The 18,395-nt window shown below is 45.1% G+C and overlaps 1 protein-coding gene across 1 annotated transcript in view; it reads left to right on the plus strand.

Annotated features, from left to right (window-relative positions):
• The window catches only part of elfn1a (extracellular leucine-rich repeat and fibronectin type III domain containing 1a), a 41,699-nt gene extending 38,113 nt beyond the window's left edge, over positions 1-3,586 (plus strand). The window contains exon 3 of the mRNA XM_040191197.2: positions 664-3,586. Within this exon, the coding sequence (XP_040047131.2) occupies positions 998-3,364 (2,367 nt within the window). The 5' untranslated portion in view covers positions 664-997 and the 3' untranslated portion in view covers positions 3,365-3,586. The remainder of the gene's footprint in view (positions 1-663) is intronic.
• Positions 3,587-18,395: the final 14,809 nt, after the last annotated feature.

Here is an 18,395-nt window from a genome sequence, read left to right on the forward strand (position 1 = left end):
ATAATGACTGATTTGGTGGTGTTTGTTTTTTTAGGGTTGTTCAAATGTGTGCTGCATTTTGTATTTGAGCAGCAAGATTAACACAAAGTGCCAAATGGGGATGAAAGAATTTTGAAAGATTTTTCTTTTCGTCCTCTTTGCTATTTTTGTTGCTCCAATCTTTATAACCTTGGCTCGCCAACCCTTTTACAAAAGATCTACATTTCATTTTACTGTCATCCAAGAACACCCTGTGCTCAATTTCACTCTAGCATCAGTGTTCAAGGATTTCAGCGGGCGGAAAATCCTAAATACATTGATCCAAAGGGTCTTCTCATGTGTTGTTGTGTAATTGATTTAATGCAACTTCTTAACATTTGCCAGCCTCCGTTGTGTCTGACAGAATGGTGTGTAATGCTGTGAAAACAGGGACCCTGCTTTCCCCAACCTGTCAACTGGTAATTGGCCAACAGTTCCCTTAAATTGGAGTCTGCCACAGGGGCTGCAAACGCGTCTCGAATTGTGGACGCAGTAATTGGTGGGGCGAGAACATGGAGGGCAGGCGGTGCACAAGAATACCAGGCTTCCAATGCGACGTTTCTAAAGCGGCAAATGCAATATGAGTGTATTTCTTATCCTGATCAAATGTAATTAATGTCAACGATGTCTTCTTGTCATTTGCAGGTTATTCCTCCATGCGCGCGCGAGAGACACGGAGAGGTGGACGGTGGCAGAAACAGTAAGATGAGACCATTAAATGATGGTGACCTCTGAGGAAAAAAGCACAAGCCAACCTGAAGCGGTTTTCACTGCAGGCAAACCTCAATGAAAGAAACTCGGGCCAATTCCCCAAACCGCTCTGATTGCTACATGGCGACGATACCATCCATCAATGAGGAGGAGACACACAAAAGGATTACAGAGAACAGTTAAACATCCGGCTGACAATCCAACCAGATCGCGGCTGCACTGAAACCACACCGGCGTCCCCCTCCTCTCATTTTTTCGGGTCCTGCACATGACTCTCAGAGAAGCCCCCATGGCCTGCAGCTCAGGCGTGGTGATGAGTGCCTTGTTTTGGTCCGTAGCCATTGTGTATTTGACTAACATCGGCAGAGTCAGCGGAGACTGCTGGTTAATTGAGGGTGAAAAGGGCTTTGTGTGGCTTGCGATTTGTAGCCAAAACCAACCACCTTATGAGGCCATCCCACAGCATATCAACAGCACCATTGTGGACCTCCGTCTGAATGAAAACAAAATCAAAAGCATCCATTATTCTGCCCTCAGTCGCTTTGCCAACTTGACCTACCTGAACCTGACGAAGAATGAAATCTCCTACATAGAGGATGGGGCCTTTTCTGCTCAGTTCAACTTACAAGTCCTCCAAATGGGCTTCAACAAGTTGCGCAACCTGACGGAGGGGGTCCTCAGGGGTTTAGGAAAGCTGCAGTACCTCTACCTCCAGGCAAACCTGATTGAGACCGTGACACCCAATGCCTTTTGGGAATGCCCCAACATAGAGAACATTGACCTCTCCATGAACCGAATCCAGCAGCTGGACGGGTCCACGTTTACCAGTCTGACCAAACTGACCACCTGCGAGCTGTACACCAACCCCTTCAACTGCTCGTGCGAACTGCTGGGTTTTGTCAAATGGCTCTCGGTTTTCCCAAACCGGACGAACGAGCGGATGGTCTGCGACTCCCCACCCGGCGTCTCCGGCTACAGCTTACTGAGCCCGAATCCCAACAATCCGACGTTTCGCAACGCGCTGCACATGCTCACCACCGTGTGCACGGACGACTACGTGACGCCGTTCATCCCCGTGCCCACCGAGTCCTCGACACCCCCGCCGGACCTGACGCTGTGCGGGCTGGAAGACTGTCCCTCGGGCACAGAGCCGGAAGACATCACCATCAGCACCTACAACGTGGTGGAGGTGAACCCTCTGATGAAGCTGAAGCAGGTATCGAACACAGGCGCCACCGTCACGGTTCAGATCCCTCACCCCTTCAAGAAGATGTACATCCTGTCTCTGTACAACAACAGCTTTTTCAGCGACATTCAAACCCTGAAAGCTTCGAAAGAGGACGTGGAACTGAAAAACCTCAAACCCCACACCAACTACACGTACTGTGTGTGTTCCATACGCAACTCGCTGAGACACAACCACACCTGCCTGACCATCACCACCGGCACTCTGAAGGGGAAGGCCAGAGACGTGAACAACGCGACCGCCACTCACTACATCATGACGATTTTGGGCTGCCTCTTCAGCATGGTCATCTTCCTGGGCGTGGTCTACTACTGCTTGCGTCGAAAGCGCCAGCAAGACGAAAAGCACAAAAGAGCCGGCAGCCTGAAGAAGAACATAATCGAGCTCAAATACGGACAAGAGCTCGAGGGCGCGACCGTTTCTCGAATGTCGCAGAAGCAGCTGCTGGCCGGCGAGAGCATGGCACGAATGCCCTACTTGCCATCTGCGGCTGAAATGGAGCAGTACAAATTCCAGGAGATGAGTGACACTCCTAAGATGATGAAAGGAAATTACATGGACGTGCGCGGCGTGGACCACCACGAACGCAGGGAGTGCGACATGGGGATGGCCGGGAACAGCCAGGGGTCGGTGGCGGAGATCTCCACCATCGCAAAAGAGGTGGACAAAGTCAATCAGATAATCAACAACTGCATAGATGCTCTGAAGTCGGAATCCACCTCTTTTCAAGGGAAATCCGGCGCGGTGTCCACCGCCGAGCCCCAGCTCGTCCTGATATCCGAACACCCGCAGAGTAAATCGGGCCTCCTTTCCCCGGGGTACACGGACAGCTATCACCACTCCCTGCAGAGGCACCGGTCCTCCGACGTCTCGCCAAAGAGGCCCAGCACCGCCACGGGGGGGCCCATGCGAAGCCCGAGGCCTTACCGCTCCGAGTCCAAGTACATAGAGAAGACCTCCCCGAAGGGAGAGAGCCTCCTCTCTGCAAACCCGGCCGCCGCCATCCTGAGGGCCGAGGCGGAGAAAATGCGTCAGTACGGCGACCACCGGCACTCCTACCCCGACGCTCAGATAGAGGAGCTGGAGGGACCCGACGGCCACAAATCCTCCATGTTGGAGCCTCTCACTCACTCCCGCTCCAGAGACTTAGCGTACTCCCAGCTATCGTCCCACTATCACAATCTGAGCTACTCCTCCAGTCCGGAATACTACTGCAAACCCTCCCACAGCATCTGGGAGAAGTTCAAACTGCACCGCAAACGGCACAAAGATGATGAGTACATGGCTGCGGGCCATGCCCTGCGTAAGAAAGTCCAGTTTGCGAAGGATGAGGACCTGCATGATATTTTAGACTACTGGAAAGGCGTTTCATCCCAACAGAAATCATAACCTCTTTGGCTGTTTTATAAAAATGGACCACGCAGTGCAGAGATGACACGAGAGCATCATCTCAACATTCCAATCAATGGATACTTCCTTATTATTATCAACTACTTGCTCAAGATGATCACGTTCTCTTTTGCGTGTGAGGAAAATGGGTTACAGAGTCTTTAAATTTGTCATATTATGTAGAGCATTAATCGGGGAAACCTGTATTGATTGAAGAGAAAATATCTTGCAAATGAATAATACATATATATATATACATATATATATTTATATATATATGTATATGTGTCACAATGGATTATGGGTTTTGGGGTATCGCATGGCCAAGTCCTGTGACAGTGGATTTGCTGTTGTGTAATCTGAAACTAATATATGAAGAAATGTCTACTGAAACTTTTTGAGGAGTTGTTTCACTCAAAAAGAACTTTTATTTTCTTCCCTTCCTGCATATATTTAATTCAACAAAAACTATGTACAGATATGGGCATCTATATTTGCAATGTTGCTGTGTAGATGGATAAGTATAAGTGGTTGATTCGGGTTTATCAAACGATCCGCTGTTCATCGGGAATATCTTGTTGCTGAAGAACCTTCTGCCATTTCAACCATCACCGCCTGTTTTTGTAACAATCTCTTTTTTAAAACCTTTTACATGCGTTTAAAAAAAAAAATCCAGATTGATTTCAGTTTCAATGTCCCCCTTAATCACACAGCGCAGTCTTCACTGGATGGAATCCGGCTTCACGCAGACCGGATGGAGTCCCGTGAGGAAAGTCTCCATCGTCCGTTTCTTCAGCCGTCATTTGTATTTTTAGTACCAAAGCAGAAACATCGGAAATGTTTACAATACTTTCTGCGCGGTCGGGGGAATCGTAAAACCACACATCCGTAGATCCGTGCTTCTTTTTCTATTGTGTCGGTTGTTGAAAACATTGGGTGTTGAAAGCCTGCTAATAATCGCTAACATGTTAAAGGGCAGGCGGCTGCTCCTCGTCACTTGTTCAGAGGCCGCCGAGAGCCCGATGAATGATGAATGTAACAGATACATATTTCTGATCTGTCGATGGCAGCTTTTGTGTAAAAAAAAAATATATATATATATATATATATAAACATTTATTTCATGCTATTGACAAATGTGTTTTTTTTTCCTTCGCTTCAATATTTCTTCCAGTGTATTAAATTGCAAAACGTCTTATCCGATTAATGCAGGAAAGTAGTTTGTTCTCTGGATGGGCCTTGCTGCTTGCTGACAGGTTTTGTTTTATTCTTTAACTGCTAGGCTGTTCAATCTTTTTGTATATTGTGGAAGCTACGTACCAGACGAATTATCAACGTGCTAGATTCAAATTTGAGAATGTGAAACCGAATCCTCTGACTTACCGGCTGTGAATTTGTGTATCATGACATCTTTTTTAGTGAATATTAATGCTTATTCTTTGTGAGGTGTTTATGTAACTTTTTGCAGACAGGCTCATGATGACTCACTACGTATTCATGGGTGAACAATAAATCCGTATATTTGTGCTCTCCGACTCACCTGAGGAATTGTAATAAAGCAACTCTCAATGTATGATAAAGAAAAGAACAGCTTTTTGAGGTTAAACCGTGACAGGAACATCAGTGCTTTGTGTGAATATTAAACACCTCAAAATCAGCAGCACAGACAAACTCGATGACCTGCGGGAATTCATTTATCCGCTGATGTGTTTTTTTTTTTCATTTTACTCTTTATTCCCCCTTTATTCATTATGTCAGTATAACTGCAGGCACGAGTTCCCCCTTTTGTTCATTTTCTGTCACAAAGCTGCGTCTATTTCATTGAAGTGTGTCATGAAGCTGCTTTTACTCATTCATGTGAAATGAAGCATTCATGAGCCTGATGTGAATGTGTTATGTAAGGACCTTCTAAAGTGTTAACTTGGTTGTCTGACTTAATATTTCAACCGCCTTAAGATTTTGGGATACGTGTACAAGTGTAAATTTCCTTTTGTTTAATTCAATGTTGATATTGTTGACGAGTCTCCATTTGTTGTTATTTTTATAAAAGCATTTCAGTTTCCTCTGAGAGCTGTCAGGTTTCTAGTTCATTTAGCTATTTAGCCACATGTTTTTTATACTGCATATTGTAGCACTTCTGTGTCTAATAAGAGTGTTGACGAAATCTTTAGAAAGATCAGCAGTTGTTGTTCATGTGCATCGAAACAAACAAGAGCACAAAAAATGTGTTTTTTTCATTTTATTTCTTAATACTATGTTATCTGCTTTCAGACAAAGTACTGTGAAATAAAGTTAAGGGTGCACATACAATACACGCCGGCATCTTTATTACGACCTCGGGCCAGAATCAGTTCACCTGGATCCGGGTCGGCTGGAGAACATCTGCGGCGCTAATCGGTACTGAAGTGACCACCTGCTCGGCGACATCATCGGCGCTCCGGCCTCCACTCTGCTATTCATGAGCCGGGGATATTTTTAGCCTGTTTTGAGTCGTTTTTTTTCACAATCCTGGCACTGGTCCCTGGGATTAATTTGTTTTAACCTGAGTAAGATGCATACTGAGCAAGACTTTCTACAAGTATAAAATATCAACTTGTCACCGCGACAAAATAGTGTTTCCGGCGGAACTCGAACCATTTCGTTACCTCCTGCTGACCTCTAGAAAGTACACGAATGCACAAATGCATAACATGTTTACTTTATATTTAATAATGCGTTGCATTCGTTACCGACTTCCTCTTAAACACATACAACAAAACAAATGTTTCGTCTTTGTATGGTAAAGGTAGAGGGAGAAAATAAAAATGCATGAAAGAGAAATGGAAGAAAACACAAATGTAATGTTTACGTTTTTCGATTTTCTGCTTCTGTCGTCAGGTAATGAACAGATATGTAATTGATAAATGAACACAATGTTGAGCAATAACCATTACTAAGCTGCTCTGCTGGAGCGGCATCATACACGATTAACAAACATCTTATGGCAGCAGCTGTGCCGTGTGATCAGCTGTATTGCCGTATGAGCAATGACGAAGAAAATTACAGATGACAAAGGTGGAGCCACATCATTTTGTTCTGAAGCAGGGTCCGACCTGGTTTTCTGGTTTGGTTCTTCATTGGGCGAAAGCATTTGGCTCGAGTCACGTGGCACATGGTGTTGGCTCCCAGCGGAGACAAACGGAAGTAAGTAAGTAGTCGTCAATGCATCGAGATTGCTCAATCATTATTACGTCTGAGCCCATGGTTTTAGTTGCATATTCTTATTTCACTAGATAACCAGCCAATCAGAAAACGATCAGACCGGCGATAAAATGTTATTAATGACATTTTTCAATCTAACATATTTTGACTTAAAAAAAATAAATAAAATTCAACCCAATTAATATTGTTCAACTTTTTCTTCTATAAAATGTTTCGACCTAGCATATTTGGACTTTTCTTTCAAAACATTTTTGACTTCAACATTTCATTGACTTTTTCTTCCACAATTTTGGACATTTTGGGCATTTTTTGATCTAAAAGATTTTGAATTTTGTATCAAATATTTTTTCAACTGTGACTTTTTTCCATGACTTTTCTATTGACTTTTTTCTTCTATAATATTTGAACTTTTTAAATTTTTTTGAACTAATATATTTCAACTATTTTCCATGACACGTTTGTTATTAATATATTCATCCTTATTTCTGGGGGGTTTTCAGGTACTGAAAAAAATAAATGTAAGGTGGTCAATATCAGGGTGCCGTTTTGCCTTCCTCATACATGAGAAAGGGAGCAAAGATATATTATTTCTCCTCTCAAAGTCTCAATAGACCATTTCAAATTGTAGCTGCATATCGCAGGAGCTCTGAAATTGTCAAGAATTTGCAATTAAAACTATTGCACCAGGTAAAAGTCTTCTTTTCAAATGTAATTTTCAATATCCTCAGTCCCATATTTGACTAAAAGAAAAAGTCTAATCCCAATATTAAGGATTCGATGTGCTTCAAGGCCCTGTTTGAGCTTTCTTGACGCATACCATGCGTCGTAAACATACGCAGGGATTTTTGAATAGTGGAAGCAAGTCAACGCGTCCAGGTTCTTGTCCGGACCGCCTTCAAAATTACTGCTCCAGGTCAACACTGTTTTTTAATGAGTTCACTTCTGTCACTAGTTCACTTCTGTCCTCATTCAACCACAGCCAGTCCTAATTCTCCCAATAAACAGTTCAGGGGCCGGAAGCTAAAAGGAGTCTTTCCCTTTCTGAGAATGCATTGGAATTCAACAACAAAGCAGTCACCACGTTGCTTTACTTTGCTCGACTCACCTCGGCCATCGACGGCTTGTTTACGCGGCTGCTTTTCCTTTCTATTGCAGTCTGCTTGTTTGGCCTCCCTCAAGGGAAATGAAGGGGGAGAGACGGTGGAAGGCTCGGACTGATTTGTCGTTGGTATTCACATCGCTGGGCAGCGGTGGTTAGCATTAAGGCACGAGTCAGCTTGTAACTCCTCACTCAGTGTGGTAACGGACGAGATGGATCGACCTCTCCGAGTTGAAAGCCGTGCAGCTGCACACAGATTAGAGTATTCGGAATTGATTGTTCCGGGTGATAATTCGATTTAATTTATTAATAAAAGGTGCAGAATTCAAATAAACAAATCTGCAATGGAAGAAAGAAAGAAAGAAAGTACTGACGATGGGATGCAAACTACTTCATCATAACGATCCCACAATGCAAGATTGTGCAATTGTATTAACCCACTTTTTTAGACACTGTGATAATAGACGAGTGTCCAAAATCTTGATTCACTGCTTTTACTTAACAGTGTAGCACAACGGTGCCTGGAGCTAACGCTAGGATAAGCGCTAGTTTAGCGTGGGAACATGGTAACGTTTCCTAATTAGCAGTAAGTACAGCACAAAGTCGGCTTTGAACTTGAATCGAAAAATACAAATCCATAATCTCTTGAAAAAGAGCAAACAGACTTGTAGTCCTGAAGCCGGTCGTCTGGTTGCGCGGCTCCGCCGTCTCCGTTTGAAGACCATAATTCCGTCAGCACACAGACTAAATCATGACATTTTAAAGAGGACGTTGAAACGTCTGTGACCACCACCAACGCTGATGGAAGAACCGGGAAAAACGGCTCAAGAAGACTCGTAAACGTCCCAAACGCGCTCAATCAAACAAGCGGGGTGCTTATTGTGGAGGGAGCAATGATTCAGACGCGGCGCTCCAACGTGTCACAGTTGAACTGGGACTTCATGTTGATCCTGAAATAACGAGTATTTTTTTTAGGGGAAACAGCGAGACGATAATGAAAAAAAAAGACCAAACTAATCCTCCAACAACTCTCCTGGAGGAGTGACATGGCCAAGAGACTTAGTCACATTGCTTTTGTTTCTTGGAGCTTAGACAAAAGATAAGAAAGCAATATTTTCGCAGATAAACACACCCGTCCATCGTCTTCTCTGGCTTCAGTTCAGCGATGGAGGCCCTCCACCCCCCCGCCCGGACACGGTTCATGGTTCCTCGTGCATTAATTAGACCGTCAGCACGGCAGCACTAAAGTATTTGCTGAGAGGAAACATCCAAAGTCGCTCTTGTCTTATTAGGTGAAGGTGATCGGCTGTGAAGAACAGGGGTCCCATACGGTGGGCTGGCAGGTGATGTAATTAACAGATGGAACAGAATGAAAAAAGCTGCTTCGAGTGTGCGATCAAATGAGCTAATAACACATCCATCGCCATGCCCTGCAAATTACTGGTGAAAAGATACGAGTCGTGTTCCGAAGGAGCCGTGCGATGAACGAATCTTTCATCTCGTCTCGGCCTGTGATCGATGAGCACCTTCACGCCGATGGGCTGAAGCTCTTCACTCTTCTTAGGGGCCGGATTAACGCTAATGGTTCATTTCCAACGAGCCAGAGAGACCTCATTAGCACGCCGGCGCGGCGGATCACGAGAGCTCCGGCGATTCGCCGGGCAGAACCCGGCGAAGGATCCTCCCAATGAGGTCACGGGGACCGGCAGTCAACAGCACGCCGGGGAGGAGGAGCCGCCGAGCGCAGACACCCGGCGGCTCATTACGGCGTGAAAGTGAGCGGAATCAAAGAGTCTCCACACACTGGGAAATAGGCGCCGTGTGAGCCCAAACGGGTCACGTGACTTTTATTGCCGTAACTTTTGCTCGGGGCGATAATGAGGCCGCCCGTCTCTGCTCCTCATCTTGGGTCCTGGTCTTTCTTTTCCTGCCTAACAAAGACTCCTCTGATCACAGCGGAGTTCAAATGCGAGAGAAAAGAAGAGAGGAAATCAATTGTTTCATTCCTGTGAAAGATAAAATTATTTTGGGGCTCTAAGTATTTCCTCCTTGTAACTTTATAAATTTGCTTACAACGCGATTCAGGGTAAAACTGGCGGAGTCGGGTCGATTCCCTCATTAATAGTGCACGTCGATCATTCCCCTGTATTGATGAATAGGGATTATTTTTCCTTTGTTTTGCTGGTAAGCGACTCTGCACTGAGAATATTGAAGAAAACACTCACACGTAGTGACAATAAGCAGCTTTTAGGTGTTGTGTGTCAAATTTGAGGGAATAAAGCATTTGGTCTTTTTCACATAAGACATTTTGACATGTGAAAGAGAGAAAGGGAGTGAAGTCATTGCCTGCTGGGACACATGAATAGAGCGGAGACATCTTTAAACTAATCAGTAGCACCTTTTTCTTTTGCTGCTATGAGAATATCTGCTCTGAAAACCACCAGAAGGCTGCAGGGTGATGTTTAGTGGAATGAACATAAACCGCAGGTAATAAAAGGTGTTTGGGAGGAAGTTGTGATGCCACCCAAAAAAAAAAAAGAGACATCTCAGATTCCACTGACCCGAGGGACGGGATCATTTCGCGGGAGGGGGGCGTGTCTTCCCGAGAGGCGACGACGGCGCGTCACTACGAGAGACCGAGCGGTGACGTCACCCCAGGAGATTTCCCGTCTGTGCCGCCATGTTGGTGCTTTCCGTCCCAGCTGGGAGTCCACCACGGCGATGTGTCCTCCGTGTTTCAAAAACGGCGCAATCACGTCGTCTTCTTTCCTTTTGTTTGGTTCCCAGGGGGCGAGCGGCTGATTGCTGAGGCACTTGTCATTTGCTGGATGAGGCTCTGATGCAAACTGCGGTCATAGAATCTGTCCGGCAATCATAAAGTCTGTGGAAGCTTCCGCTGATTGACACTCATGTCCCTCATGTCAATGGAAGGCACTTAAAGCCCTTATGAACCCACGTCTAACGGCGCCTGGTGTATTTGTACGGAAATAAATAATAATTATAAGAAATAGAACAGTGTTCACAATCACAGCTGATTTTCTGTAATTGTCAACGCAAGAATGTTTCTGTTGCTAGAATCCCTTCATTCCGTCATGAATGGTCTTTTTGGGGGGTTTTTTCTTCGAACGATCAACTCTAAAATGTGCAGCCTTCGACATGTGAAATGACTTTGCGGCGCAGAGGAGAATGCAATTAGTCGGAGGCTTCACGATTGTAAATGGCTCAGATTGCAATCCATTTAGAAGCGGCGTCACGTGCTGAAAGCGTGTCAAGAATCCTCTGAATGCTTGACGCTTTGGTTGCACGACTTTCCTCTCAACAGTGAAAGACAATTCTCTATTATCCCATTTCTATTGACTGTTTAATAACGCAGAAAGGGAAGGAAGCGCTATAATTCATATTAGCGGGAGCTCTCTCTCTCTCTATCTCGCACTCTGCTACGTATTCGGCACACTGAATGTCTCTGGTGAGTGAACGGAGACATTAGGAAGTGAAGACGCTGATGAACATGAATGGAACATCTGCACAGAGCAAACATAACAGACTTACTCGTACAAAGAAATAAGACATAGCTGTCCTATGTTTGTCCATGCTCACTCCACGGGGGTTAAAGGTCGACAGACTTGGAGATTGAGATCGTAAACTTGTTTTCTGAGGTAATAAACTAAGAGAGAAGTCGGGTCAGCTTCTCACATGACTTGGAGACACCCCATGCAGGTTTAAGACATTGCTGCACCGGCCTCCCTTTTCATCTTAGATGGGAGAACACGCATGCTTCATGCATACTGAGGTCAAATAACCTACAAAATGAGAAGATACTCAAACCACCCTGTAGTGAAGACGCTGCCGTTTCTATATTTGCATCTTAAGACTGAAGAATGTGCTTTGTGACTGCAACAGAAACGACGACAGTGTTGGAAAAAAAAAAAAACAAGTGATAATGTGGCCTGAACCTCCTCTGCATTCTATTTAACAGCAGCACTCCTGCTGAATAGAGAATGAGACGCATCCGACCGGGGAACGGCGCGTTAGTATTCATTGTGACTGAAATTAAGCTTTGTTCTTCATTCGTTCTTCATTTAACACCATCGGCAAACAGAGGAATTGGAATTCCATTGGAGTAGCCGCTGCTAGGTGGCCGTGCATGAATTCCTTATTTCCTGTGAAAGCATTAACAGACCGCGACCTTGTGTTCATGATCTGTATCATTAAAAAAAGACGGCTGTTTTCAATGGAATCAAAGCAGGAGAATTGTGATTGTGAAAAGATGTCCAACTTGCCCAAAAGCCCAAGTGTTTGTGTCCGTCTCGGCGGGGGGGGGGCACATCCCCAGCGGGCCTTCTCGCTCTCGCCCCCCCCCCCCCCCCCCCCCTCACGGTCCCCAGCCTCGCAGAATCGCCTCCGGGGCGTGAACGTGACTTCTTGTCTGTCTCCGTGCATTAGCCGCGCGATGGACTGGCCGCGTCTCCAGCAGCGTATCCTTCCCCTCACACCAATGCATGCTGGGAGAGACTCCGGCCCCCCGCGACCCCGACTGAAAGGAGTCGGTGTGGACGGCTGGAGGGTGCGAGCTACCGGAAACATCTGCAGATGCTGTTACAGATACAGTCGATGCGTATCGAAGGTTCCTAAAACGTAAAGAAGTTGCTATTCAAGCTTAATCAGCTGTGACGTTTGTTCAGCATCATGAGACACGACAGCGAATGAACCGCTGAAGGGATTTAAAGCTTTCTTTTAAACAGGCGGCCGCTATCAAGTGTCTAAATGAGAAGACGGAGCGCTTTAGCTCGGTGGTGGAGACACGGAGCTCATCGTGTTTACGGAATGCTGTGAGCTTTTTAGTTTACTGAAGATTACATTTACACGAGTGTGAACGTGAAGATTATCTTGCCGAACAGAAACCTCCGACCAGGCGATTCTCTGACAGGGTGAGAACGGTGCTGCTGGTTCAAGAATGGGTTTAAATATCCTACGAGAAGCTGAAGTGTAGTAGAAATACTACTTTAAAACGAAGCAAAAGGTCCAATGTTTTAATCACAAGGGCGACTTCATTCATTCAATAATTCAGTTAACATATGAACCTTTTGCGCTGTGGTCAGTTGACAGAAACCCATTTTTGGGGTTTCACAGTAAACACTTTATTCAGGTGACTAAGACACCCAAGGATTTTATTAGATATTATAGTTTTCTGTAATGTTATATATGTTATATATTTGTAAGGTCCACCGTACAATGTGTTCCTTCCAGTAACTAATGACGTTTATTATGACTCGGTTCCGTTCAGGTCCAGTTTCCTGGTATCGTGGCCGTAGAGACACCTGAACGGAATGCAGCCGTCCTGAATATTATTACTTACATTTACATATTTTGCACAATATCAAGCATAAATGTGGGCGTTTTCATATTTTCTGTTTAATCTCATTACATGAACATATTTTCGTTTGGGCGAAACCTGCTACCAGTCGCTGTTGCCGGCGGTAACCTTCCCGCGCCTACGGGCCAATTCTGGAGCATCAAGGTGTATTTTTCACCCTTGTTTTTATTAGACCTGTTAGAAGCAGTTCAGGCGGACATTGATTTTGCTGCAGTGATCCCACAGATTCCACAGATCCCACAGATCCCACATTACAGCAACATTCAATGCAGCGATCTGAAAAGGTTCTTCTTACAGCACCGGCCCTTCAAGCCCCCGTCCTCCGCCGGCCCCCGAGCAAACCGCAGAGGTGGCTTGTTTACAGTATTTATTAAAACTCCCACACAGTCACTCGCAGGGCGGCAGATCATCCGTCTCACGCGCACGCACGTTTCTCCATCAGCCGCTCCCACTCGAGGCTCTTTCACGCGCAATTTCCCGCTGGTTAATCCGCCTTGTTCCCGCCAGGTCTGTTGACTTTGCTGGCGGGACGTTTAAAAAAAGAAAAAATGTGTCTGTTTAAATATATTCAGTGTAATGTGCGTAATCCAGCAGATCCGACGCTCGGCCGGGAATCACTTCCCGCGTGTTCAAAGCTGCTCAATTACCACATTCCCGTCCTCTGCGGGTTTGCTTTACCTGCGGCCTTTATTATTTCCATAGAGCTATTAAAAATCTTAAGCAGTTGCCTAGGTGATCATAATCCCTCATTTTAAATAATCGCAATTGAATGTCCTCAACCCTCTTTGAATTTCTTTCATGTTATCTTAACTGGCTTTGTAGCAGAGCAACGTACTGTACGGAGGCCGTCCTCTCTAAGTCCTCTCTAAGTCCTCTCTAAGTCCTCTCTGCCTTCATGAACAAGACCCTCAACCCCCCCAGCCAGACCTCGAGTCTCGAGTCTCTCGAGGACCGAACCGGTGGCCACGAGGCCACTAATCACTTTTTTTAAAATTTGAAAAGCGCTGCATGGATTTGATATTAAACGTATTATTGCGCGTCCTCTTTTTCACTTGACAAGCGGGGAGATAAATAATTCATCCACCCGGAAGACGCATGCGGTTGTGGATTTTCCCGTGGCATTGTTATACATTTCTCAGCTGAGATTCAAATTCGTGGTAGTTCCTGAAGATCCTCGCGTCTCTTCCACCTCGCGGCGTGTTTGACTTAATAATTGAAAAGAGAGAAGAAGGAAAGCAAAGTCCCAACTGAGAAGATAATTAGCCGTGTGAGGTCAAGTTTGACGCAGTGAAGAGATTTAAAAAGAGCAGTAACATCGTGGTGTTGTTTCTTCAAGAGTGATATTCATTGATTAGGCTCAAAAGATCTTTGCCTTTGCTTTCCCGCCACTTACGAGATTCACAAACCGCCGACATATGCTGCTTAGTAAAGCAAACCAAGAGCAGCAGATATATTGTCAGGACCCATTAGAGTCAAAGCCACTCTGTTTCCCCCAGAGAGGACCTGCTGAAATATGGAACAGCATGAAAGACACTTCTTCTCCCACTTGTACCTTCCAAATCAAGCAGGAGTGATACTTATTGAACATGTCAGGCAATCTGTACTCTCTTAACTTTGACTTTGTCAGGAGATAAGCTCCTTGATGCGTCTTATTTCGTCCTTTATCAGCGGCTCATTCTGGAAACATCAAGTAAAATAACGACACAGAATGCAGAATACTTCTGTGCGACGTCCTGCAGACAAGGGGGGGGGTTGAAGTTAGATAGCCGGTGTGTTTCCCGTTTTAAAAGCAGCACAAATCTACAAATGTGGCCTTGAGATACACAAAAATACAGAAACGCAAACGCAAAAGAAAAACGTCAGCAGGGAAAACCACGTGACTCACAAGTGGACCGAGAGGAAACGGACTCAGAACCTGCAGAAGTTCACTTTAACAGGGACATTTATAAACAGCCGAGGGCCGTTTTCCGGTAACGAGACGGACGAAACCACGCGGCGACGTCACGCTAATTAAAAGCAAAGACGCCGAGACGACGACGTGCAGTTATCGGCCGAAGCGTTCCACGTTAACGAGAAGACGCTTTCCTTCCGTCCCGTCCGGACTCTCCGAGCAGAGCCGTTTCACGAGTCCCCCTTAATAAAAGCGTAGGCGGACTGACGTCGAAATTTCCGCCTCCGTATTCGTTCCTCCGTGGAAGGTGAACCGCGTCTCCAACAGTGAAACCCGACCCCACGTTCACATCCGCCGCAGAGACGTCAGGAGAAGACGTGCGAGATCAAAGCGTGTGGCGCAGCAGCGAATAGAAGCAGGGACGTCTGTGGAGGATAAAAGGACATTTCTGTCCTCTGAGATGTGCGAAGAGCTCGATAACTCTGCTGCTATTCTTACAGCGTCTCCCCCCATTTCAGATCTAATAAATGACTCTTTCGTAGCCGGTGCCGCCATGAACACTGATGTGAATGACTGGAGGGGTGTTGATTAATTTCAGATAGCGGCGCGCGGCTTTGATGGAGCGGTCGTGTCGCTGTTTGATATTAGCGCGCCGCCGTGACAGCAGCGCGCCGCCGTGACAGCAGCGCGCCGCCGTGTCATCAGGCGGACGTGCAGAAAAATAATTATGTTTCTTACAGTCAGACGTGTTCAAGTTGCATTACCTTTAGTGTGACTCCCGCTGCTTATCTTTGGCAGCAATAATGTCCCATTCAAGGGGAGTCGGTCGATGAAGCGGCTATAAGACTCGTTTAATTGAAACATTTCCACTTTTCATTGTGAACTTTGGACAAAAAAAAGTCATTCAAGTTGTTAATATGGAATCGAGAATGAGATATTTTTCTACCCTTGTTTTTTCGGATATTGTCGCTTTACATGTCGTACGTTTGGGAAATCGTTAGCAACAATTTTCCATTAACAAAGTCCACGGGATCAAAAGTTGAAAACATTTGATCCCGTTTCTGTTTCACTCCGCCTCCTTTGTGCAGAGCGCACTTTGTTTTGGTCGCCGCGCCTCCACACAAGTATCAGCTTTGTATTCAGGCCGCTGACCCGATGAAACCACTGGCTTCAATTAATTTTTAAACATATTGGAGGGTGGGCAGGCGCTAATTTCAAGCCCCGCTGGGCACCAACAGACACATTCTTGTAGCTTCTTCTCAGCTTCTTTGATGATTCCTCTCAACAAACTTTGCCTCAGCAAAAGAATGGATGCAAAATAATCTTTGGTGGTCTTTGATGGCTTATTTGGCATAAATGTTCCCGTAATCTTCATAGAGAAGCAAATTAAGCACAATTCCAATCAGAAGAACACAATAAAATGATTACGCAGCTGATGTCAAAAGACCCACAATCAGAAAACACATTAATATCTGTGCAATTGAAGGTTGTAAAGAGACTCGTTATTTAAACGTGGGAACAACTTGTTTTTGCTTTTATTGCAACGTCCTAAAAGTTGAGTGTGTGAATCCCAATAAATATGAAAATCTTTTTATTGCAAATGACAACGCAATTAAAGGCGGGTGCAGCTCTGCAGGGGGTTTGCATGCAGACAGCGTGGGGCCGAACAGGACGCTGCAGCGGCGTGTCCTCCTTGTCCCCGAGGGGCCGCTCGTTGAGTGTAAACGCCGGGTAACCTTTAAATGGGAGTCAATGTCTCGCGCGGATGTTTGCTCACAGACTACACACATTTGGCTAAAGCGGTTACAGGTCGAAGCAGAGGAATTGGACTCTTCTCTCCCCACGAAAAACCCACACCGGCCGTTTTAAAGACCAACGCTTGTTATCCGACGGTCTGACGTGAACCAGTTCTCACTCGTCCTCCTGAAGGCTCTTCATTTGTTCCGGACTCTTCCCACGACTCCACAATCCAACAGCCGCTGTAAAAGGACGCATGGGAGCCCCGGTGGATCGGCCCGTGAGCAGGAGCTGCTTTGAGACAAATGGCAGAGCGGATTTATGATAAGCAGTAATTACTCAATCAAACTGCTTTAACAGCGCTTTGTTTGAGTTTTAGAGCAGTGGTGAAATGCTGGACTTGTTTCACTGGATAAGAGAAGCCCAAATGTGACTGGGGAATAAGAGCATCAGGGGTTTTTCATTGTTGTGTTTGAGCGAATGACGTCAGGTGACCACTACAGATCCTAAAAAGTGTACGAAAACCATGGACTCAGTAATAGAGAGTTAGCTGACTGAGTTTTGTGCTCTAAACTACGATTATCTCGCCAACGAGCGACCTCTCGTGCTCCAGGGAAACAAGAGTATTGATTGTTTCTCTACTACTTTTCCCTTCAGGGGCAAAGGTGGAAAAAACATCCTAACATCAAAAGCAGTGAGGGAGGATCTTAAACATGCAATTTAAGAGCTGGAGGAGTTTCTTTTCTTTCTCGTAAGGAGACTGATTGGTTTCTTTTCCATGACAACAAAATTCACCAAAATAATTCTTCAGATTTTCATGAAACCAAACAGGCGAATTTCACGATGTTGATGGTTTGAGTTCTTTGCAATAAGCATTGAGTGTTTTTACATACAGTAATTAGCCATCATGTGGATTAAAACTGAGGGACTCTAATTCAGCATCAAACACCAACAAAAGAATGTGGAAGATGTTTTAAGATTCAACAATCAACCAAATCAGGTTCTTTGTTTCATGATTACAATCATGGCTACAGAAACACTAGATGTGAGATCCTAGAAATGTCTCTGTCAAACTAAAATAAAGACATTATCCTGCATAATGTTTTCTCTGCGGCTCAAATATAATGTGGTTATTTTACAGTGGCTCAAAGCATCATGTTAAATACCCTTTTGAACACTCATTTTTGACATTTTCCTCAAACATTCTACAACAAATAGCGAAGCAGCAGGAAGCTAACGGCCGGAGAAGGTTACAAATTCGACTCCCCACACGGCCGAGTGAAACCGGGAGAGACACGCTCTCCTTTTCCCTCGAGCAAAGTATTAACATCCACAACGGCTCCAGCGGAGCTGCTAATTCGCATAAAGTTGACACATTTCACAAATGAAACGATGAGAATTATGAGCTTCAAACACAAAGCTTCATCTCTTCAACTGTTGAATAAGAAAGCAACAGATAAGTCAGATAAATGAACTGCAAGCTGTGTGTAAATAGGCTGTAAATAGGGACAACGTCCTGTAAGCAGGTTTATTCTGAACACAAAGAGAGCGTCACTATTTAATTTGAAAAAAAAGTCCACTTAAAACTTTTTGAACTAGAATTAGATAATGAGGTATTTCTAAAAGTCGCTCCAACTCAAATTACTGCTTCTCCTGCTCAGGGCTCCACGATGGAAGTTCTCCTGCAGGTTGATCCGTTATCCACCCCAAAGATCTAGGATCCCCTCGA

This window comes from Gasterosteus aculeatus, chromosome 11, assembly GCF_964276395.1.
Source record: "Gasterosteus aculeatus chromosome 11, fGasAcu3.hap1.1, whole genome shotgun sequence".
Taxonomy (NCBI): Eukaryota; Metazoa; Chordata; class Actinopteri; order Perciformes; family Gasterosteidae; genus Gasterosteus; species Gasterosteus aculeatus.